This window comes from Bombus terrestris, chromosome 14 (genome assembly GCF_910591885.1).
Source record: "Bombus terrestris chromosome 14, iyBomTerr1.2, whole genome shotgun sequence".
In the NCBI taxonomy this organism is placed as follows: Eukaryota; Metazoa; Arthropoda; class Insecta; order Hymenoptera; family Apidae; genus Bombus; species Bombus terrestris.
In genome coordinates this window covers 2,108,367-2,133,065 of record NC_063282.1, presented here as the reverse complement: position 1 = coordinate 2,133,065, position 24,699 = coordinate 2,108,367, and the positions used below count along the sequence as shown (strand labels likewise).

The window sequence follows — 24,699 nt, the reverse complement described above, 5'->3', positions numbered from 1 at the left end:
AGTTGTGCTTTCCTTTTTATTCCACTGGACCTACCTTGTACATCGAGCGCAGTGTACGTAATCGCAAAGTTTCTTTGAAAACAGCACGGGAAAAATAAAATTGCCGCGACGACCTGAGAGAAGTTAGCGATTTTTAGGATTCGATGGAAGCCAGAGGAGAAATTCTTAAGTTTAGCAGAAACATCTTGGCGAAATACCGGCGAACACTGAACTATACTGCTAGTCCAATTGGCGAGTGAAACCAACGGAAATGATACTGAGATATGCATAATGTTTCGAGTATTTACACTGAAATCAATCTTGTCGATTATACCGCGTTCCGAACGTTTCTCCGAAGAATTCGCAACATCGCTATCGTCGTTTGGCGCGCATCTGTTCAACGGCTCTTTAAAACATACCCATCCCTACACACAGCGTCAAAGCTAAACTGGTTAATCCGAGACGTTAACCAGAAATAAAGCTACCATCGCTGAAAAGAACGAAGAAGAAAGAGCATCGCATCGCGATAAACCAGAACATCGAAGGTATCGTTTTTCGAGTCTGCAATGCGCAAAGATTGCGCTCGGGACATCGCGTAGCGAGTAAATCGGCGCGCAAACGGGTCCATCGATGCGTAACGGGATAATTGGGAGCCGGTGGCAGGATAACGTCTGTGGCTGGTGTGCAGGTATCCGGGCCGATAGTGAATACAAAGGAAGACTTCTATATACGATAAAAGCCAACTCCTCCCTCACCACGCCCAAAACCTGGCAAAGAGGTTGCTACCTCAAGATCCACCCACGTAGCGGATGACTTTTCTCCCTCTCTCGACCGTGTGGCTGTACTCGTTACACGGCGCGCGTTCCTCCGCGCCACCTTCGATGTCGACGAAGAGAAACTCGTCTAGGAGGCGGAGCATCTATTTCTATCCCGGGCAGAAGGTGGCGGGGGATCGTTAAACGAACGGCGGAAGCCGCGTCGCGCCGCGTCTCGACGCTGTAAAGACGAGCACGGAAAGAGTAGGAGCACGCGTAGGAGTTAGGTTAGCGGAGGAGAAGGGGAACGAACGATAGGAGATCGCCATGGCGCTTGTACGCGCATCTATGCGAATCCAGCCATCTCCTTCTTCCAAACTTCGTGCCAACCATCCGGAAATACAGTTTCCAAAGGGGTGGCGGCCAACGCAAACCAGAAGAATACACACGATTTACTTTAACCGTCGCCGACGAGCTTAACCATGCGTTACCGCAAATATACAGCGAATGCGGCGAAGAACGTGCGACGTTACGGAAAAACGGTGCGGTCGAGCGTGCTCGCTGTCTCAGCAACGAACATCGTGCCGATGTATTTAGGTTTTTTAAAGAAACCTACCAAGCTACGATTATATTTATCGACGTTTTAAGGCTCTGTATCCGATGATGATACTTTGTATCCAAATTTGTTGTACATCGTGAGACGTCGTTGGTCATGAACGCGTCGTACTTTAGGTGCAGACAGTCCGGAAGAAGAAATATCGAAACGTTAAAGATAATCGAAAGAACTCCGTGACAGGGTTGTTTGAACGGTTCCTTTCCTATTGATCGCATCGTTTCATCTTAGACCGTGTTCGTAAAAATGACCGATCGTTCGTATCGTTGCGAGTATTCGACGGCCACAGGGCGTATGACCGAGACGCGTTCGCAGGACTTTGTATCAAACCTACGTATTCCGAATTATACCGTGCGTTCTACGATAAATTACAAGCGCCGTACGAATAGGCGAAATACGAAGAAACCTAACGAGTTACGAGTAGCAACGAAACGATGAGAGACGAGGAAGGAAAGAGATCGATTACTGGCATAATCCGGTAAAGGCGACCGAGGATCGACGAGCAGAGTAGCAGAAAGGAAAGGAAGAGCGCTGAGAGCAGCGTGTGCGGTGTCCGAGGAGGTAGTAGGGTTGATGCGCGCAGGACTATGTGGCAAGTTGGAAGGTGTAGGAGCGTAGGCTAAGCATGGCAAGAAATACGCGTATCTAGAGAGCAAGACAAGCAAGCACGGTCCTTTCCATTGCGCAAGGATCCAGGCGGAGGAGTCTTTACCCAATGCACATGCAGCGCGTATATAGAGCTCCGCCTAGTTGGCTGCAGTTGAGAGGAGGAGGACGCTAAGTCTCAGTTATTTTACTGCACGCAACGCCGCCACCAATGCTGAGCTACCTTCCACTCTCCTACTTCTTCTCCCATTCCGAAGCTCGACTATATATACCCTATCACGAGGAGGAGCGTACTCGACGTCGCCGCAGTTGCAACTGCACCTGCTGCTCTTGTATAATAAATCGAACGTCTTTCTCACGGTTATCTTTCGTCTTTTTCCCCGTCGTAACGTTCTCTCGTTCCCCTCTTCCGTATCGTTCGGCTTCGTCCATTTTAGTAGGTACGTTTTACGCCAGCAATGGAACGAGAAACGCTATTCTCCCGGTTTACATAGCACGGTATAGTTGGAATCAGCGAGAAAAGAGAGGAGCGAGCGTGGATTTCTTAGGCACAAGTTCGGCCGAGTTTGTTGAAACTCGAAACGGTGTACGTACTGCGCGAAGAATGGTTGTCAACTTGAAACTCAAGGAGGACACGAGAAATAGTATACGTTGGGATATTCGATACAGTCGTGAATATTAAGTACTACTCGAGGTATAGATGGCTAGGCTGGTTATCACAACGCTCAGCGTGTACTCGTTTGAAACGTATATACTTGCGGACAAATGGTTTCCTCGAGACACCTAGACTGCGATCGAAAGAAACATCGAATCCGTGATGCAATACTCCCGTACGAGACTACATCGATACGCATTCTGCTAAGACGGTTTTCTATTTTTATCTCCGTGTAGAGATTGTAACGCGAAGCGAGTGCAACGATGCAACCGGGGTATTAAAAGGCATAAGTATCGTCGTTCCGATCTTGGAAGGTAAAGCTTGGCGAAAGCTAAGAATAACCTAATTAATTCCAATAATTCGAGCTAGTCTTACGCTCGATGATCTATCGAATTTTGTCGAAACCACATATTTTATTGTTTGATCTTTCGATCGGATCGATTAAAAAATACCGTACCAAGTACTTTACAGCGTTAAGAAGCACTGTTCGTAAAATTCTGCCTGATAACTCTCATAATCGGGAGAAACTGGAAGCGAAAAACGGAAAGATCATTACACGATCAATTAAAAGACGTTGTTAAAAATAACGTTGTACGTTCTTTTGCGAAAAGTACATATGGCACGTACGAATTAACACGGATATTCCATTCTATCCAAGAAATCCGTTACGCTACGTTTCCTCTATTACAATTATCGCAAATACCCATAACCGAGTATCGACAACTCATTACGAGGAACTTTCCAGCCGTCCGCAGCGAGAAAAGGCGCGTAACGCGAAACTCATTATGATGCGTGAATAACGAGCCGCAGTATAGATTACCGGATTCCAAACGAAGTAGAATTATTGAGTTACAAATGACCAGCATTCCACCAGCTGCTGCTTAACCATCGTGTGACCATAGCAGATATTCGTCGTAAACGACCGCGCGATTTACCGTTTCCAGTCTTTCCAAGATATTCGTTGACCCGATTCAACAAATAAGACGTTCTACCACCGATCCGTTTAATTATCCTAATTGCTGCACTTTTCTATTTACCATCCTCACGAGTTGGAGAAATTTACGCTACTCGCACTTATGTAAATCCATATGCTGCGATTTTAACGAATTTCCGTGTTGTCCATGTAACAAGTAGCTACGCAACGAAAGAGACAGCTATGTCAGAAAAGTTTATACGAACTTTTACGTCGTCTATCTAAGAAATTGTTCATCGTAGCTGCAATATCTTCGTCTTTGTCTATCTCGTTCACCGAATACTCGTTATTGGATGAACCCTTTTTATCTTTCGCTGCAAATTTCCCAAACAATCCAACGTGTGCACCAACAATATCGCTATTTGTCGTACGAATCTCTCGCTGTCTCTGATCGCAGCTAATGTCTCGTACGCAATTCTCCTCGCTCTATTAATTATTTTTCACGGATGTAACTTTTCCTTCCGCTTCTATATGTAGTGGATACTCGGTATATACCAACTCGCTCGCGATCGCGTCCGTTTGTTTATACTGGTCGAGGAAGAGTCGAAAAATTCGAATTTTTGTCTTAGATCGACGATTGCCCATGACGGTGACTTGTTTCGTCCGGAGTTTGTCTATCGATATGTTTCGTACGTCAAGGCTGTGTCCGTGTTCCGAGGCACAACAACAACATGAGTCGCTCTCGATCCGCCTCGTCCTATGACTCATGTTGCGCTACATATATATACACGCACATACAATGATTGTAACGCTACGTTAGCGTGTTAGGTGTATACATATGAAACGCGATACTTTCCAACAAGAATTCCACGGTTCCGCTTTATTGTTCCGCATGAGTGATTGGTAATTGGCTGCACCGCGTCTGCAATGTCGCCGTGCTCTCTCATCGAACACAAACGAACAGAAGGACAATGGTCAGACATGAGATTGGTACGGGCCATAAGGCACCCTCTGTCTCTCTTTGACAATCGAAAAAATGCAATTAAAAATTTGAACGGTAATATAGGTCAGAGACACAGCGACCCTCGTCATCAAGCGTCCATTTCCCACCCTTCCGCTCTTTCGATCATGCGCGTTTCTATTGCTGTATTTTACAACCTGCCACAGGCCAAATTTTTCGGTAATACGCGCCATCAAAGCGCACGCTCGACAGCGATGTTCCTACTAGTCGATTTCGATCGACGTAACGATTATGATATTAGACGTACTCTATCGTTCGCGATTATTGCACCGATAATCGGCCCATCTTTCGAATAATTAAAATTTAAGACACCCGCAATTTCTAATTAAGAACACAATGGAAATACAGCGTTTCAGCTCGCAGCAATGTTACAGTCACTGCTCGATTTCGATCATTAAAATCATCGTGATATCAGATACACACTATTGGTCATAATTATTCGAATTACCTATCGATAGTCGATGGCCGTTTCTTCGGTAATTATAACTCGAAACGCGCGCAATTTCCAACTAACAATCGAGATAGGGTATCGTTGCGGTAAAAAATGAAGAAGGGAATTAGCTTGAAGATTTTGGAAACGCTCGTTTTCACTGGTTTGATAGTTGTAGCGTTAATAAGTGCCGTTCTTATTGAGGACAACAGCGTACGACTACGTAATTTCACACCTGCAGTTATGAAACGAAGCGAAAGACCTTCGCAGTATCAGTCTTGCACGTTCGTTTCATTAGAATCGTTTACGGTGTTCGAAACAGGTATGCACAGGCACCTGGATTAATTATTTTCACCGTGACGAGAACTTAATAAAATTAGAAATAAATAAAACTGTACTGGTTCTACCCTTTGCGAAAATTCCATTTACCACAATTCTACCTACGACAAGTTACAACGAGCATTCCTTTAGCCACATTTTATACATTTCCGCAGCTTTCCCATAAATTCCCATAAACGCAGGAAAAATCCCCACTCAATCGTCATAGCTACGTACGTTTGAAAGAAAACAAGGCGAAATTGAAAAATTATCTACCGACGTACATATGTCGAAGGATTACGATCCGCTTGGTTTTCGTTAAGCTGTCCATCTGCACGGTTTTATCGTGGTTTCGCGCACGGAAGCAGTTACCCTCATTTGTATTCCTTGAGCGAGCGACGAGCCATGCCGCGATTTACTATCACGTCCTACGAATTATTTGATAATCAAATTTTTCCACCCTCCTCCCTTATCTCGGGAGAAACGACCGGAAGGGTGCACGTCGTTCGGACCTTTTACAATGATTTCTCTATTTTACGGTGGTTGCGTGAGAAGGCCATTAGGAATACCGTGTAAACGTGCCATGAAAGCGATTTCAACAATGGCCAGCCGCTTGCACGCGAGACACGTTGTCAAAATTAATTCTTCTGCAATTCGACTAGCGAACGTTCTCTCGGATCGTTGTCTTCGCTCGACATTTAAACGAATGAACGAGACTCCATCGTTCTATTACCTTTTATCTCGTAGTAGGATCTCTTCGTCTTAAATTAGTTTATTAGAAATTTCCTTTCCTATTTTTATAATCTGCCTAACGACGAGAAATGTTATTATCCGTAAAATACGATACCTGTCCACGTACATTATCGTTTACGATATTCCAGCGAAATATTCCACCGAAATATACAAATTTATTCAAGTTATTCGCCGGTGAATTACGCAAGAAGCATTAAAATCGAACTTTATCTTCCGTTAAACGATACGATGTACCTATTTCGCCGTATAATAAAAAAGAAAAAAAAAAGGAATTATAAGAGCACCGAGTACCAGCGAGATACGAACAAATTTATACTGTTGCCTGGCTATTTGATTTTTCTGTTTTTTTTTATTTTTTTTATTTATTTTTTTTTAAGTTTCTTATCAAAAGCACATATTACTCTGAGACTTATTACCTCTGTTCTATAGCGTACATAATTCCATCGTCACACGTGTACAAAAATCTACAATGATATATACGGACGATGCTCGTATGTTTTTGTCAAGTTTTACTTTCGGTAGCTCTACGTACGTTCATTTGTAGAATTATAATATTTATAATACGTTATGTGATATGATATAGCAAATTATTCTTTACGGTTGCGAGGCACAAAATGAAAATTCTGTAACGCGTTATTCTTTCAAAGAAAAAGCGCGAATAAACGTAACGACATTGAAAATTAGCGAATTATACAGTGGCGAGATCCTAAAGCGACAAAGTAATTATTATAACGACGAATAATGTGGAATTCTCTAATTTTTCCACCACCAAAAATTTCATTTTCCGATACGTGAAGGTGTTACGGAAAAAAAACCACACAGACACACACACAGACACACACACACACACATATATATATACACATACACTTAATACTTGGAACGTATAAAATTCCTACGAAATTCAACCCGATAAATTCGCGTCACGTCTTTCGATAGCAGCGCGAAACAATCAAACGAAAATTAATCTGTAATAATAAAACAATAAAATAAAACACAGCCCCTCGTTATTCACTCGGACATTTCACGGAAATATGCACGGATCATGTGTATGAACGATCGACTACAAGCTGCGTTTTCACACAAAAAAGTGCAAAGTGCACCGCGTGCATCACATAAATGACAGGGGGCCGTGACACTCGTGCTCGTATATCAGTGAACTGTCCAATCGCGTGCTTTTTATGTTTGTATAAAAACAACAAGGTAATACGCGATAAAAAGATACGTACGCAAGGATTTTAAATTTCGTTATGTCAACTAAATTCCAAAAATATTTGAATTAATATATGTTGAGGGCCTCGCAATGCTAGCTAATCTTATTGAAAATCGTATTAAATATTCCAAAACAGTATACATATAGCGACAACGTATCAAACTGTATGATAAAATAGTTCTCAACGTCGTGAAAAAACCATACAAGTAGCAGACATAAATTATCGACGACACAGTTATAAATGAAAGAAATGTTTGCTTGATTTAGACGCGAAAGTCGTGTGTACTTTTAGAGACAAATTTCGCGATGAAAAGATACGTACGCAAGGATTTAAAATTCCGTTATGTCGATTAAATTCCAAAAATATTTGAATTAATAATATAATTGTTGAGAGCTTCGCAATGCTAGTTAATTTTATTGCAAATCGTATTAAATATTCCAAAACAGTATACATGTAGCGACAACGTATCAAACTGTATGATAAAATAGTTTTCAACGTCGTGAAAAGATTAGACAAGTAGCAGGCATAAATTATCGACGACACAGTTATAAATGAAAGAAATGTTTGCTTGATTTAGACGCGAAAGTTGTATGTACTTTTTGAGACAAATTTCACGCCAATTATACGACCAATTATTGAAAAGAAACCGCGTTAAGGATAAATTAATCCGCTAGTCTTCGCGTCATAAAGAAGGTGCGCGTCACTAGGACGGTTTTACAGTAAAATCGTATAAACGCCAGAATACGTCAATCATTCTTTAATGCGAATGAATTTTAGGTAACCGAGGCTAAATCAGTATGGGCCAATAACGTTGATCGTTAACGAAGCACGGCGTGCATCAGTGTTAAACTAATGTACCACCTTGCCAATGAGAAATTGTATGAACATCCACAGACGTTGGCTGTATTTGACGTTGCAAATTTTCTGCGAAAGACACACGGCACATACAGCGCTATATAGAGTTTAAACTAATTGAACGAACCTTGCTTTAATACTAAGCTACATTTATACACCTAACGCAATTACAAAAACATAGAAACCAATTGCAAGTAAAATTCCATTTTGATGTTCGAGATATTACGAGCCTGGAAAACGAGATCCATGTCACAGCTGCTTTCCAACCCAGTTTCTTACGTTTTAGGGAAAAAATTGAGCAAAAGATCGTGTTTCTTACGAATGCAAATTCTACAAGAAAAGTAAGCCGATATCTCGTTGCCATAGGAATGATTATGCTTTTAACAGAGAATCGCGGGAAATAGGAATATACGCGCGGATTTTTGCATGTAACCGACGCGAAATGTTAATGATAATTGAGCAAAGGTAACCGATAATATTTCCAACGCGAACTGAAAATCGTATAAAACGATGATGATCTTATTATTGGGATCAACGTGGAAAAACACGGTTATGCTAAAGTTACGGTATAATCTACGCGCAATCAGCGTAATGCCACATTTCTGCAAAAGTTACACAACGGAATTAGCGAAAAATACAAATAGCTATAAAATTCGTGTACAATCAGTTGTTCGAATAGTATATCAGAGTAGCGCGTGAATTTTATACCGAATCGTCGTAATACGCGCTGCATACGAGGATGTGCACACGTACACGCACACGCATCACGCATTTGCCGTAGTCGACCGATGTCTGTACATAGTTCGGTTTGCCGCCGGGAGAAGAGGTAAAATCGTCCCGTTTGGCAGACTGTTTGAACGTTTTGCGACGAGTTTATTCGAGTTATCAATTTCCTGACAAATATCTGCATTTCCGTGCTCATATTTCATATCTCTCTTACTCCGCCCTTTCGCTCTTTTTTTTTTTTAATCCTTTTTAGCCTCTGTTCCACGATCACACTATAATCGATTCGATTTCGATAGAAAATTCCAAAGCCGTTTCTTCTCACGCGAACCATCTCTCGTCACTTTGATAGAAAAATGTAATTAATCGATAGTATTTACGGATTTCGTTCGTAAGTAGAAATATCTTTGTACTGTGTATTATATTTATTCTCAAATTAATATCACTAGACTGCCTAATAAAATATTGAGATTCAAATGATATGGATATAATTTGGACAAACATATATCCGATAAAATATATAACAAAATACAAAGAAAATAATGCGATTTAGTTGGATAAGATGTTTACGAAGAATTATTAATTCATCGTTTCTACTACTCTGATAATTCTAAATCTCATTTTACTGTAAAGAGAAAAACCTAACAGACCTTTGCAGATGCTCTCAAGTTTCTTTATAAATCTTTTTCTTTTCTAATTATAACACAGAGCAGAAATAATGCTTACCCGTAACGGAATACGATAAATCATCGGCATCGCCAAAAGGTCGATGATTACGCGTATAGTTATACATAGCCAGCATACTAATATTAATTGCAGATTTTTCTGCGCCGTCAGATCCAAATAGAGGCGTAATGTAAATTCGCGAATGGAGTAGCAAATGACTATTTACCATGATTCCCTGTCAATCGTGATTATGAACATATTTCATGCGTAGGTATCGATACATTGAAACCCCCTTCTGGAGCGCGGCTACCAAAAAGGGCGGGCGGCTATGCGAACATTTACGATGCAGCGTTGCGTTTAAAACGCACACCAACAGCTCACAGGCGCACGATCAAATTATTTGCTGATCATTTCACGATTTTCCCCACAAATTCTCCAACTCTATACGTAGATTACGCAATTAATTTCTACCAGTTAAAAAAAATCTTTACGCGCGTACACGCGTCGATATCGTCTTAACGTTATACCGCGCAATACGCAACTACGAACGTTATTTTCGTCGTTTCGTTAAATCAACAAGCTCGTCGTCAATTTTCTCTTGATTTTCTTCGAGATCGCACGATTCTTTTTCATCTGTTCGCAGAATGATCGCGTTTATTCGTGCCGGCTATGATCCATCGAGGTAGAGTTTCAGATTTGCAATTGCGAAGGCACGCGAATTTGCAAGAAAACCGATATGTTTGGAAATAATTAACAGATATCCAGTTAACTGTACACTTGGGTGAAAATTATCAATGGTCTAATGGCGTATCTGGATTACGGGAAGCCGGTAAACGAAAGCGGACGATGTTAGAAGCCCGAGTGTTATTCCGAAAATATGTAGTTGCGGAAGTCTGCAACACTCTGTATACGAGATAAGAACGCTATGCAGCGTGCGAAGCTTTATTAGAAGCAAGTTTATACTACGGGCGTAATTATCGAAAAACGCGGAGGAAAGTACAGTTGGACGAGGCACGCGTAAAAATCTACAAAAGTTGGAAAAAAGGATCTTCAATTCGAAACCGCTTGAGTGCAGTTTTGCGGAATCGGTGTCCCTTCTGAAACGCAGACTCGCCGCCACAAAGTGAATATCGACTAATTAGCGACGCGGCTAACGTCATAGGGTCCGCCACGGTCAAAGGACATCGTTATCCTGGCGCTGAACCATTCGAAAAATAAACCTAAAAAGTCTGCTTGACGCCAAGGTTGCACACCTTCGACCTTTTCCAACCCCCGTTTTTTTTTTTTTTTTCTCGTCTCGCAATCAAACGAAAATTAGCTGCGGTGGAACGAGCAGACAGCCGGTGAAAGAGAAAGAAAGAGAGGAAAAGAGAGTTATAGGAAAAGCTGACCGCTACGTGCTGTTTTCGGTTTTAATAAGAGAAAGAATTTACAGAGCGAAAACTGTTTGGTCGACGAAAGGACAAAGTACTTTCTTCGAACGCAAAGTGCAAAGAGGATGAACGATAAAAATCTCGGCAAATGCTGGATGAACGTTAAGCTCGTGAGAGAGAGAGAGAGAGAGAGAGAGAGGGAGGGGGGAGTAGCGAAAAAAAAAAAGAAAAGAAAGAATGGTTCACCGCGAGAATCGTATCCGAGAAAAATGAATGGCTCTATCTTTCGGTAATTAAGACTGTACCGAAAAATAAGCAAACACATGGAAACAAAGCCCGCGTGAGCTTTCAGACGCGACACAGCTGTTGCGCCCCTGAGAATTCAAATAAACGACTTAGGTAGATTAAGCATACAAATCTTCGTGGTTCCTCCTCTGCAAATTCCTATATACGTTTCAGCTGCTCTTTGTATATACATAGAACGTTTGTCAACATAAAAATCATGAAACCTACCGGCTGCGTTGTTAGATGTAGCAAGATACTCTTTTATTATTCGAATACGTTTCAACGCCGCCGATGTTACGGTTATTCGTATCATTTAATTTATCATTCGTATAACTTACACGCGATAAAGAATTTTTTCACCTGTCATTTATCCGACACAGAATCTGCTACGGTATTACAAAAACTAGATACGAATATTCAATATCGAATATGAATATGTATGAATATGAATAATTATTAATATCCGCTGAGAGAAATCTTAGGTTTCTAGAAGAGTTTCAAGGTAGGAAAACTAACGATATCTATCCATAGATATTATACGAGACATTGGAAAAACAAACTCGAGACGATATCGTAGCTAAAACATAGTATTTAAAATGTAAAAGAACATGCATCGTCGCGTTACATGTATAAAAGGGAAAATATTTATTAATTGTAATATCGTGAATAAATGTTTCACCGAGTGAGAACGCAAAAACAATGCAGCATTAAATATTTACGCGCGCGATTATCTTTTCAATTATACTTTTAATCTTTTAATCATTTTGTTCTTTTTCTTCCCCCCCTTTTTTTTGTCTAATTAAACGCCTAACTTCTTTTAAGAAAGAGGATAGAACATAGAGTTAAAAGCACAGGATATTTTTCTAGTGCTAGTTACGATTCCATTATATTCGAAACACTGAGGATCGTAAGACCGTGTCCAATAATACAAATGTCAAAAAAATATTGAGAAAGAGAACAAGAAAAATATTAGACAGATAGGGATAAAGGAAATCTAGAGAGTAACTACAAGAGCAAATAATCTCGTGAACAGATTGCGGATTTTTATGCCTTGAAATTCACATTCTTACGGATACGATCCAGAAAACTGAAGCCAAACGTCTTCCTCGCAAATCGACTGCCACAACAACTTCATGCTGAATGTTCTATATATTTTTACATATTACGTACGATTGATAAATGACATACAGTGAGATTGTAAATGAATCAGTGATATTAACGATAAAGCTACCCACGACTAAAGTACAGAACTTGTTTCAAGGAAATTAGAGCGCAAGAAATAGAACAAACCATACGGTAAGAGATACGAGCTTCTGCTCGTACTTTTCACGCAAAAATTATTTGTAAGAGTACGCCATTACAAATCTATGAAATTTCTACAAAGAATTACGAATTATTCGTTTCGACGACGCTGGTAGTTGCAGCGTTAACCGATTCAGACGCAATGGAAATTACGCGTATACATTTTACACGGTATTTAAATTTGCCACAAACGCACAAAAATCCGCAACTGTTCCCAGAAGAAGGGAAAAATGAGAAACGCGGACTCACGTCGATACGGTCGTCCCTCCTCGGGCGTAGATCTTTCCGTGTTCTCGGACCCAGGCGTGGCATTCGCATCGCGATCCTCGTCCTCCGGAGTGGTGCCGCGATTAGGAACCGAACCGGTTCCGGTCCCTGTAGGCGATCGGCTGGTAGAGCCAGCGGGACTCTGCGGTGCGACTTCCTGTGCTGCTGCCGCGCTCGCACCTCCTCCGACGCCTCCGACGCCTCCGACGCCTCCGATGCTCGCCGACGCTCCAGAAACAGAGACAACGGCGCCTCCGCTGGCAGAGGACAACGACGAAGGCGAGAACATGTTCGACATGCTCGACAATGAGCCGATACTTGGCAAACCGGAACCGGTGACCGGACCGTTTCCTGTTTCTACTTTCAGACACTTGCTCGGCGGAGCGAAAGCCGATGGCCCCAGGGGCCTGAACCCTCCGAACGGTAAACGGTGATCCAAAGGGTGCAAAAATTGCGGCGGCAAGTGGAGCATATGATGGAGGCCGTAACCCAGAGAAGCCGCAGTGCTGAACGGCACTTGGAGATCCTTCGAGTCGGTCACCTGGACAATAAAAAAGAATATCATTAGTCACGGAGAGATTGTTATGGGATAAATATACTACCGTGAAGAAGTGCTTGGATCGTTAGTTGATTTTGGTAGGCTGTAGCTTAATTAGAAAATTAGGCGTAGACCGTGTTATTTTTGTAACTTGCGATTGTTAGATTATAGATACTTACACAAACTTATATTTCTATGCTTACACGGAACTGGGTTACCATGACACGTACAAGCGGGCATAAAAGTTATCGTCAATAATTTATTAACTATCAGACAAGCAACATTGTAGCTAATTAAAGCTTAGTTGTACGAATGAAACTCGGTTCAACGGAGTATGTATGAATTAATGTAAGAAAGAATGTTTAGAATCTTAGAACGCGTATCTCAAGCTTGCAACTTATTTAAATATTATTTTTTACTTAATTAACCAGTTTATTAACAAACTTCGGATAATTAAACTCTTTCAAGTTTATAGCTAGCGTGTAATAACTGTTATGAATGAAGTTGCCGTTTATAGAATATTTTAAATATTAATTATTCTACATAATATAATGTAATTAAAGGCTTTAATATTAAATTTACTCACTACACGAATCGTTTCAAATTTCTGCTTTGCAATTCATAATTGAAGAAAGGAAACGCTTCTAATTGGATATTACGACCGTACGTTAATTATCTGATACGGTACTGTGTAGAAATCTTACGCCAATTTACTTCATATATTTTTAGGAAACATTTCTTACTTAAATGGTTTTTCCCCTATCTTCATGATCGTTGCTCGTAAATTTTTCCAAAGTTCCAGGATAATTATAATCCCAACTATAAATCTTATTGCAGATACTCGCAAGATTACTCCAGAGATCTGTCAAAAATAGAATTCGTACAGTGGCTGGCACAGTATTGAAACAATTTTCGAGAAGAAACTTCATTCGTGAAACGAACATCTTTACATGGAACAGAGCGTAAGATGCCTTTGTTCGCAGCCTTTTATCTTTTTACTTTACCTACGTTAGTCGCTACACTCGCCAAAACACTCTGCCGAAGGAAATACAAGAGGAAGATAGCAGTTGCTATTAAAAATACATAATAACGTTAATTTAATCTCTGGTTTCAGAAAAGGGCAAACACAACGTGTACTAAATGTTCGAAAGATTTCGATCGCAATCGAGTGGATTCGCAACGATGACATTTACCGTGGCCTGGTGTTCCATTATTACAAACGTTACAAAACAGAACTCGTTGATTTCCATCGAGGCATTCACTATGCCAGCTTAATAGACTCGTCAATCACGGCGAATTGAATGATACAACTGACGGGGGGAAGCTTCACATTTTGACGGATTATTATAACACAGTGGTTTCGCGTTATTAACAGTATAATGCCATATTGCTTTGGTATTATACGCTATTTCAATGTGCTCGAATTCATAGAAATACCCGCATACTGCAAATGAGATATCCGGTTATATAATATCGCAAGTTTTATCCATGAATTTTGCTGGATATTTTAGAAAACGGGAAATATCGGATTATCAGAGGGACCACTGTTAAGAATTCCTTACAAATCTACGCGTAGTATCACGATATTTCGATGAAACTGAATTTCTACATTAAGCTGTCTTTCCTCGCTGCTATATTAACATAACGATGTCGAAAGTTATTTCTTTTTTTTTTTTTTTTAATTGGATGAATATTAGGTTGTCCGGAAAGTTTCTTTCGTTTTATAAGGTGATAATAGGTGATCAACAATTTCTGTTTTATATTATTTTAGGAAACGAGAAATATCGGATTATCGGAGGGACGACTGCTAAGAATTCTTTACAAATTGTGTAGTATCACGATATTTCGATGAAACTGAATTTTAACATCAAAACGTCTTCACTCGCTGCTATATTAACATAACGGTGTCAAAAGCTATTTCTTTTTCTTTTTTAATTCGATGAATATTAGATTTTCTGCGTTGTTTCGTTAATTATGGTTTTCTGTTGGATTTATCGGCAGATTCGGTCGTTCGGCTTTGCTTTTTCCTTCCACCGCATTTAGAATTTTATTTGGCAATTTTATTTTACGTTTTATATTTGGTAACAGGATTTGCTGTTATACGTTTCATCGGTGAACGTTTCAGCGCAAATTGGTGAAATTAGAATCTGCTGACAGTAGGAAGCGGAAGAATCGTCTTGTATTAGGTTGTCCGGAAAGTTTCTTTCGATAATAGATGAACAACAATTTCTGTTTTTATATTATTTTATTGAATTACGTATCATCCGTTTCGTTCTATTTCTATCATTACGTTCGTGCATAATTCAATAAACTAATATAAAAGAAAAAACATTCTGCGTCTATTATTTTCTTATAAAATGAAAGAAACATTTCCAAAAACCTAATAATAAAAACAAAGACGTAGAAACAAAAATATTGTGTATGGATCTCGAAAAAAACGATATATATTTTTAGATCGTTCGATGATATTGTTCAGTGTATTGTTTAGATCGAGTCAATTCAATTTCTTATTTTCTCTTCTGTTCGGCGAAAAAATGGATTGACCGTGTATTATTCGCAGTGTAATTTTCTTCCTACAACTTGCAACATCGAAACACTATTGTCGTGATGTTTATTAGACATGTAGAAATTAGTATTTGCTCAAGCTTTTAAAATAATTTCCATTTTATATTATTCTTCTATATCCTCGTTAATCAAAGAGGACACGAAATATACGATGGTTGCTTGAAATGAAATTTTAACGAATAAGTAAATACGTGGAAGAAGAATATAGAAAAATATTATAATCCAGATATATTTATTTAAAAGCTACACACGAATAAAATACCTACTTTAATTACGAATAACGTTTTATCATTCGCCTACCCTAATTGTATTTAATGCATCAAATTATCTGTTTATCAAATTTTCTGTTTTAAATTATTAACGCAATCAGTTTTTCCATTCATCAATTATCGATCTCGCCCACTGCGAAGAATATTGCGCGAAACGACACGAGTATGAAAACGAGTAAAAACGAATAAAAGACGAATTATCTATACCGGAACCAAAGTTTTTCCTATAAAATTAGATTTCATATTTTTTATCAAAAACATATTTATACACCTTGTCTTCAAAAAAAAAAAAAAAAAAAAAAAACAAACGAAAAGACCTACGCATAGTAAAACTTGCGGCATAGAATTAAAAAGAAAGAATCTCATCTTGTCCTGCGCTTGGGAAAAAAGTATTTTGAATTTTTCAACGATAGAAAAATACGATCGGCCGGAGAACTCAAAGAACGAGGCAGGATCGATGCACTACTCGTATTTATAATATACACGGAATATTGACACGACATCGCATTATCTGTCTACGTGATGTTTGCGACATCAGTATTTCATTAATTTTGATTTAATATTGATCATCCTTTGTATAGCTGTGTGTCACACTTTCCAACAACAAATAGAATCGTCATTACACCGCTAAACATTCATATTTAGAGTTGGACAAATATTAAGTGGAATTTGTTTTTGACAAATATCTGTCTACGTAGGATATTTGGTTGGATGGAAAAATTCGTGCGAATGGTCCAGCCTGTTCCGCATCAGCCGTTAATATTTCTACGAAAGAGCAATTGCATTTTAAACAGAAATGGAAACATATCTACTTATTACTGATCGAAAATCAAATACTAATATTTGAACAATGCTTACGCACTATCAAATCGATATTCCTGGTCGCGTAGGTGTTCTGCCCAACATCCTACGCTTACGCTACGTTTGTACGATTTTAGAGTATGGATGTGCGTGAAAATATATTCAAAAATCGGACGAGAGAAACGTTGAAATTTGACAACAAAGTCGCTACATTTGCAAATTCTTATACCTAACAGTTGTTCCTTTTGTTTGTGGCAAATTCATTCTTAAAACCTTTTTAAAAGCTACTTTCGATTTAATTGTATCTAGCAGGAGCCTGTTGCACGATAAATCGACGATTAATCATATTGTTGAATTTACCAGTTACAAGTTATAGCTGTTAAAATATCGTAAATATTCGACGTTGTTGATTAATTTATGCTGGAAGATTCAGATGAGATATCTTGAAAAATTCTCTTAGCTCTCGCACAATGTTCGTTCATGTAATAGTTGCATGTAAAACATTTTCAACGTATTTATTTTTATTACGCTACCACCTCCCCTTAGTTAAAAATATTCTATCGAAAATATGGTTTAAAATAGCGTATTAACTACAAATTCAAATATTTCAAAGTTCGGTTACTATCGCAAAATACACGTTTACGAAAGAAAAAAAGAAAATGGAAACTATGGACATTTAAATTTAATTTCTCGAAAAATTCAGGAGGTCGCAACAAAAACTTTCGACCAGAGATGCACGACTTTGTCATTTAATTACAACTAATTACAGATACGCCGAGCAATTACGCGATACGATGAATATTTTCTTTTAAACGATCGAAAAACACCGAACAGCATCGAAAATGCTATATTTTCCTGCTTTCTCGAATAAGAACAAACCTGTGCAAGAATCGCTTTTATCGCAAGCTGTTTAATCGAAGGAAAAAGTATCAGAACGTAACGCTACCGACGGAAAGTAGCAAATTTCATCGTAACCGAAGCGTAGGTGTAAACATTTCCGGACAAAGGTGTATTTTTTGAAAAATCGCTAGCGATTGTTATGCATTGCCGAGCGATTAATTAAAAATCACAAATTAATTACATGGCGCACGGTCATTAGTTATGATTAATACATGGCACGAGCACCATGTGTGATTTTAATTAAACTTATTACATTTCAATTTCGATATATATTCCGAGAGCCGAATGGTTGTACCGATCAAGATTCCTGACGTTTTTAATATTATTCCTGGAAACGGAGTTGCCGGCCGAACAGTTAAAAAGCTGGCAGAAAATCGCCAACTCGTCGCATCCGATAGGCGATTTCCGGATAAACATTTCATCGAGGCAATAATGATGCAGCCGACCAGTTATACGGGAATTAGTACGGCACGATTAGTTTATTATTCTTTTATACGAGGAAATGAGGTTCTCGTTTGTCGATGCCCGCATTTCTACATTCGTCCGATTACTCATTTATTAGTCATTCGTTGTTACTTCAATTACACAATGGTGGTTACTGCAATCTTTCAAAAGAAAATGCTTTTTCTGTTACACACAGTGGCCCGTGCGAGTATCTCAAGTACTTAGGACACAACGTTTCTATGTATTGGGTTGGCAATTAAATGACAAAATTATTGACAAAATCCGCAGTCACTTAGCTGCCAATCCGATACATATCGCGTGTCGTGTAAAGCATTTTGGAACGTTTTCAGTACTGTAACGAGACAATACCATGATTACACGTATTTTTGATTATTCGACGGTAAAGTTCGAAGATGTACGTGAAAGTTAATTAAGAAAGTTAACAAAGAAAGAGTTTTTGCAAGCTTCCGAACGCTTTCGCCAGTTTCTCGCAATTCACCGAACAGAATGTCCTTTTTTCTGATAAAATTGAATTACGAAAAATAAGGTTGAATTTAAATGCTTCCGATCGTCGCGTGTTTTCTTTGCTAGAACTCACCGACACCAAAGATCAACGAGAAGTGACAAAAGTAAAGAAAGAAAAGACAGTGCGGACAAGGTGTCGTAATGGTGAAAATTGTAGTTTTTCCAGACGATCGAGTACAATGTAGTTTTTCAGTTACGATATAGTAATTGTCTCTTTGAAACTGCTGACGGGTCGATAGCCACGCGCTTTTGCATATTTACAAGATATTTTTTTTCCCCTCTTCCACTCTCTTTCTCTGATCAAAAACGCATACAAATTTCGTCGTTCCGCCGCGATTAATTTCCAACGAAATTATCTCATTTTTTAACGGCACCGAATTTTGATATGCTGCCACGTTTTATTATCCGATTCCAATCAATCGTTTTGTACGTGTCTCGAAAGGTAGCGAGCCCCTATTTTTATTCCAAGCATACACTGCAATCGGTTTCAATAATACAATATCCCTCTGTGACGTGTATTTAAACGAGCTCGTTAATAAACACTTTAAAAATATACATTTTCCAACGCCCCGATGGATATTATTTCATTGTCTTCCTATCGATGAATAATCGCCTCTGTTTTTAGGCAACTATTTAATTATAAACAAGTACAGCTGTATACCTATACCAACAAGTCATTTCTTAACTCTGCCAACATTGATTCAACCATTTTCCCTTTGCTGTTTTGTAAACTTTCTTTGTATACATATTACGTCTTACGTGGGTAAACACGGTAAAAAGCAATTGGCTTTGGATGAAATACAAATCTGTTTAAGTATCTACGATCATTCGCAAGGATGTTCGTGTACGCTGTACAAAATTATACGCCGTCTTTATTAAGATAAAACGTACCGTGTTTAATCGTTAATTATCAAAGTATGATTTTTTCATGGCGATACTTCGACATAAATACATCTACGGATGATATCTAATACTTACGATAGTTTGCGACGCATCGCCAATTCGGTTATATAATTATGCTTCTTTACATTACCATCAAAATGTAAAATAATGAATTGTCTACAACAACTTGTTCTCTACGATTCGTGCATGCATATATGTACTACATTCGTTCGTACACATTCAGCAAAATCCCTATTCAAAGCGTGCATTAATTACCATTGGTGTGCATAAAGCGGCTAGCGGTCGAAACGATTGCAACTGCAGTTGGTCCATTGAAATTGACATTTTTCGAAGCATAAAGATCGGCCAGCAGCCTTTTATTATTCACTATGATATAGTAGGAAAATGAATTCGCAATAAATTATCCAAAGTACGTATATAGCCAGAGAATAATATTCCTTTTTTTTATTTCCATGTAAAAATGTAAATGTTTCCATGTAAATGTTTTCCTATATCCTCGTCGTGTCACTCTGGTCACCGAGTTTCGTATGCAAGAAGTCTATTACATAAAAGTTCAAATAGTTAATATTATAATTATAAATATCTTATTCTCTTCCTTCCTAAACGCATAGTTAACGTTAGAATGTCAATTTCAAGTACCCATCCTGTTTTAGTTACAATAGTTCTCTCCAGACTGGTTAAAATAATACTTCGAACAAGGTTCGAGTAACAGTAATTATAAACACTGTAGCGACGATTTAACCAAAGTATGGGAAAGATCGGGCAATCGAATAAAATAATAGAAGAAAAAGATTCGTAAGAAGTGACAACGGCATTGAAATCTTGTCATTAAAAAATTGGAAATAAAAACGATCGTGAGACGATAGATTAGATTTACCAGCGTACAAATTTTCCTATACGCGCGTTAAGCTACCATAGTTGTGAAAGGTCAATGATTTAAAAAAAGGAACGAGAAAAGAAGCCGTGTTAGGAGAATACCGGGGCTAATCGTCGCTCTGTGACGTGTTGTCGGAAATATTATTTTCACCAGATATTCGCATAGGTAAACAAACAGGAGTAGAAAAGCAAAGATAGGCTTAGGCGTATAGGCAAGGACGATGGGACACTAACTTGTGGATTGAAGGGTCTTTGCATTCTCAGAGCCTCCGGCAGCCCCCCGGCCTGTGAAAACACGACCAGGGATGGCGGCGGTAGATGATTCGGCACATACGCAGAATTATCCATCTAGAACAGATATCGGCGTGTTCCATTTCTCAATCTTCCTTGGACCATCCTCGCGGGTACCGATTTTTCGACACGTTAAACCGCGGTGAGAAAATATCGAAATTCGATCAACGACATGACGACACGACGGTGAGTAGTCGATGAAAAGTGTGTAAAGTGTGTGTTGCTTTTGTAAGTACTGTTTAATACCAAATCCAGCGTCTTTGTATATTCGTACGGATGCTTTGGTTGTGGATTTTTCACAGACAAAGATTTTATAAATAAGAATTGGCGTAGCAGCGTTATTAAATTTCGTCGTTGGTGATATAAATGACAGTCGCAGGAAATGTTTCTATATTCCAAGTAATCTGTTGCTGGAAATTCAAATAGAGAAATTAGAGGTATGCGCCGGGAACGATTGGAAGGAATTCGACTTGGTGGGAAACAGTACTTACGAGAGTTTATTCAAATAGTTTTTGCTCAACCTCTTTAGGTACTGGCAAGCTGAAATCTCCGTTTAATATAATTATTTTATTAGACAGTACGGAGATATGCTTGAATAATGTATGGTGATAGAAATTCGCGCGTCGAGAATTCCTCGGACTTCTTTTCTAACATATGCTTCGAAATTCCTTTGAAACTTGCTTAAAAATCTAGAAAGCAAAATATTTATGAACAAGATTCGATTACCAAATAGCTCGTCGTCTTGCGCCATATAATATTGTTCGCTTTTAAACTTCTCGTATATTCGCGACATACTGATATTGAAATTTAAGAAAATATTCGCCTTTGCATGATTATCAGGAGAGAAAAATATTTCATTTAGAGAAAAGAGTCGAATGAGAAAATAGAGAGAACGCGAATGAAAGATATTCAAAACGTTTTTTAAATAGGTTTTACAAGTTACATATTTAAATGTTTCTAATCGGCATATATTAATTATTGGAAAACGACTGATAGAAAGTGATAAAGGAAACAACAGGCAAAATGAGATAACGCAATATAGTGATTGTAGCTATTCAAGACAATCGAACACGATATAGTTAATGACTCGACCATCAAATGACTTCGATTTCTGCTCCTTCTAGTCTTTCAACGAGAGCTATCGAATTTGATCCACGAGCAACTGCATCGATCGCAGTTGTATCAACTTTTCTTTCTCGTTAGATCAAATATAATGAAAAGTGGAATAAAGTACGCGTCGGAAGGCATCGGAAAGAAGTCCAGAGGAATCGAATAAAGCCGTGTGTTTCGATGCTTTGCGGCTGTTCTCGTTTATTTGTTTAACGTAACAGCGTTTAACAATTTGCGTCACTCTGTATATTATCGTCATCGAAATTTAATTGCAATCCGCGTTACATTACACAATAATATTACTTACCGCTGAATTTCAGCGAAAAGATAGGACTGAAATTCGAGAAAGTAGTCGAATTTTATGGCTTTAGAAATTGGTTTTTCAATAAAAATTTACCGTTTTAATATTCTACGTACGATTATCCATGCTGCATCGGTCAAAGCTAATCTTTGTAATATACTCGTTAAATCGTATGCTATCGACCAATGTTTTCAGCGGTTATTTATTTTCTGTACAACCAGTGGGCAATAACGGATGAAAATTACTCTCGGATTTCATAATTTTACCTTTTATAAAATCTCTTTCTTTTTATGCTAAATATTTTATGCTCAGGAAATCAAGCATCAACTATTATGCATCGTAAATAGGAAATAATATAGTGAGAATTTAACTTTGGAAAATTCATAACAATATACTAAAAACATAACGTTAAAAAATCCATGTCTTAATAGCTATCCAGTATCATTTTATATTCTGCCAATTATTCCTATGATTTATTCTTACATGCTGTAGCAAATCCTTTCTATTAAAGATATTAAAACGTACAACGAGAAACATTGTCTTTATAACGTTTGATAAATTTAGCCAACTTAATTACTCAATTATTTAATATTCGTGTGTGTTTAAGCATAAAGAGGAAAGATATGCATGTGCTGAAATATTATCAGAGACATTAGAAACGCCTTCAAATTTCGAGGACGAATCATCTAAAAATGAACACTGGTAACGCAACGACGCAACAGGCTAACCTTGGTATGATCGGTTGTCAACATTTTAAGATCGATGAAAAATAAAAATGCGTATGCATTTATATCTTTCATATGTGTACATGTGTATAAATGTGTATAAAATGCGCGTATATATTAATCACCATCACGCGTACATTTTGCTGTACACCAAAGAAGTCACTGCACGAAATACGACCGTTCGAAAACATTCACTCTATTTTCACGGATCCCATTGTTCTCTTATCCGTTGCTTAGGAAACGTGTTCTTATCACTAACAGTTCCTTCGCACTAATATCCGCATAAATCGATTTACCGTGTAACGTGGCGAGGAATCTATTCGAAAAAGGCGCGTTAGACAGCGAACAACCTAACCTCAACGCGTGGGTTGTCACGCGGTTCGACGTACGGCGTAAACCTCCGATAAACTCGTAAACTCGTTTGACAGCTGTCGTGGCCTGTCGTACGAAACCCGTTAATCACGTTACAACGTATTTGAAAAAGTTAACTGAACGATAATGGACGGAACGATGCGACGCGGGTGAATTCAAATTCAAACGAGTCATATAATCCCGCCACTATAGGTCACTCCGACCTAACCTCTCGACGAATGATAATACCCGACGAGTACCTCAACTAGTGGCTCGGTCACCCGGGTACGGGTTTCTGGTAATGCACTAAACGTGGTGAGCCAGGTGCAAGAGAGGGGTGAGTACAAGAGGAAGGCGCCAGGCCCGTGCGAGCAACCTCGTGGACATGCGAGTGCAGACTGATTGGAGTGTGAGGGTACTTACCCGCGAGTCGTGAGAACGGTGGCGGTGGCGGTGGCGGTGGTGGAGGCGAGGTAGAGGCGTGGAGAAACAAACCGGCGGCGGTGTTGGCGTGCGCGCGTGTTTTCCGCCGCCATTACTGGCGCCACTGTAGCACCACTTTCGCAGCGCGCACGCGCGGCATGCGCACACGTTCAATGCGCAACCGTTCCCGCGACGCAGCGAGGTTTAATCGGGCGCTGACTGCGCGACTGGTAACATCTTGTATCATTTGCTGCGACGTATACAATCTGACTTTTACGAAACTTTCTTTTCTTGTTAGTTATTTCGGGTCTTGTGAAAAAGTGTAATAAATACGTTGAATATTACCTCATAGTATGATCAGTTGTATAGAGTGTCTTGTTTAAAATGGTCCGCTTATGTAATTATCCTCTACGATTGTGACAAATATTTCGCTGTTAACATTTTATGATTCGCCTCAAGTCTGAAAAGTAATAACAGTTATAAGTAGATTCTTCGAGCGGTATAATTATGTTGAAATAAAATGCGATAGTGATAAAAAGAATTTTCTAAATATAGACATACGAGATATTGAAATTTTAAAAAACGTCTTTTGATCTTCTTTTACATACAAATGCATCAATGTTTATTCTGTGCAATAATTGTCATTAATAAACATTTATGTGTGTGAAATAATATGACAAAGTGATACTGACGAAAAAATAATTTTCTAGTAAAAATATTTTGTTATTATAGTAATATTTAATAAAAGAGTCTGGGAAGTTGAAGTTTTTAAGTTATTTAATGCGATAATAAATATGTTTAATTACATTTGCAAATATTTATCCTTGAAATATAAAATTTCAGAGAAGATAAGAATCATACTTCACTTGAAATTTTATAACCATTTTATGATCATATTATTACAAACTACGATATGCGATATGTTAAGTCTAACACTGAAAAAACAAAT

General features: G+C 38.7%; 1 protein-coding gene across 1 annotated transcript in view; it reads right to left on the bottom strand.

Annotated features, from left to right (window-relative positions):
* The window catches only part of LOC100643542 (E3 ubiquitin-protein ligase Rnf220), a 191,814-nt gene extending 168,101 nt beyond the window's left edge, over positions 1–23,713 (bottom strand). Inside the window, exons 1-3 of the mRNA XM_048411857.1 lie at positions 23,588–23,713; positions 20,784–20,897; positions 12,711–13,269 (exon numbers count right to left, since the gene is read on the bottom strand). Of these exons, the coding sequence (XP_048267814.1) occupies positions 12,711–13,269; positions 20,784–20,897 (673 nt within the window). The 5' untranslated portion in view covers positions 23,588–23,713. The remainder of the gene's footprint in view (positions 1–12,710; positions 13,270–20,783; positions 20,898–23,587) is intronic.
* Positions 23,714–24,699: the final 986 nt, after the last annotated feature.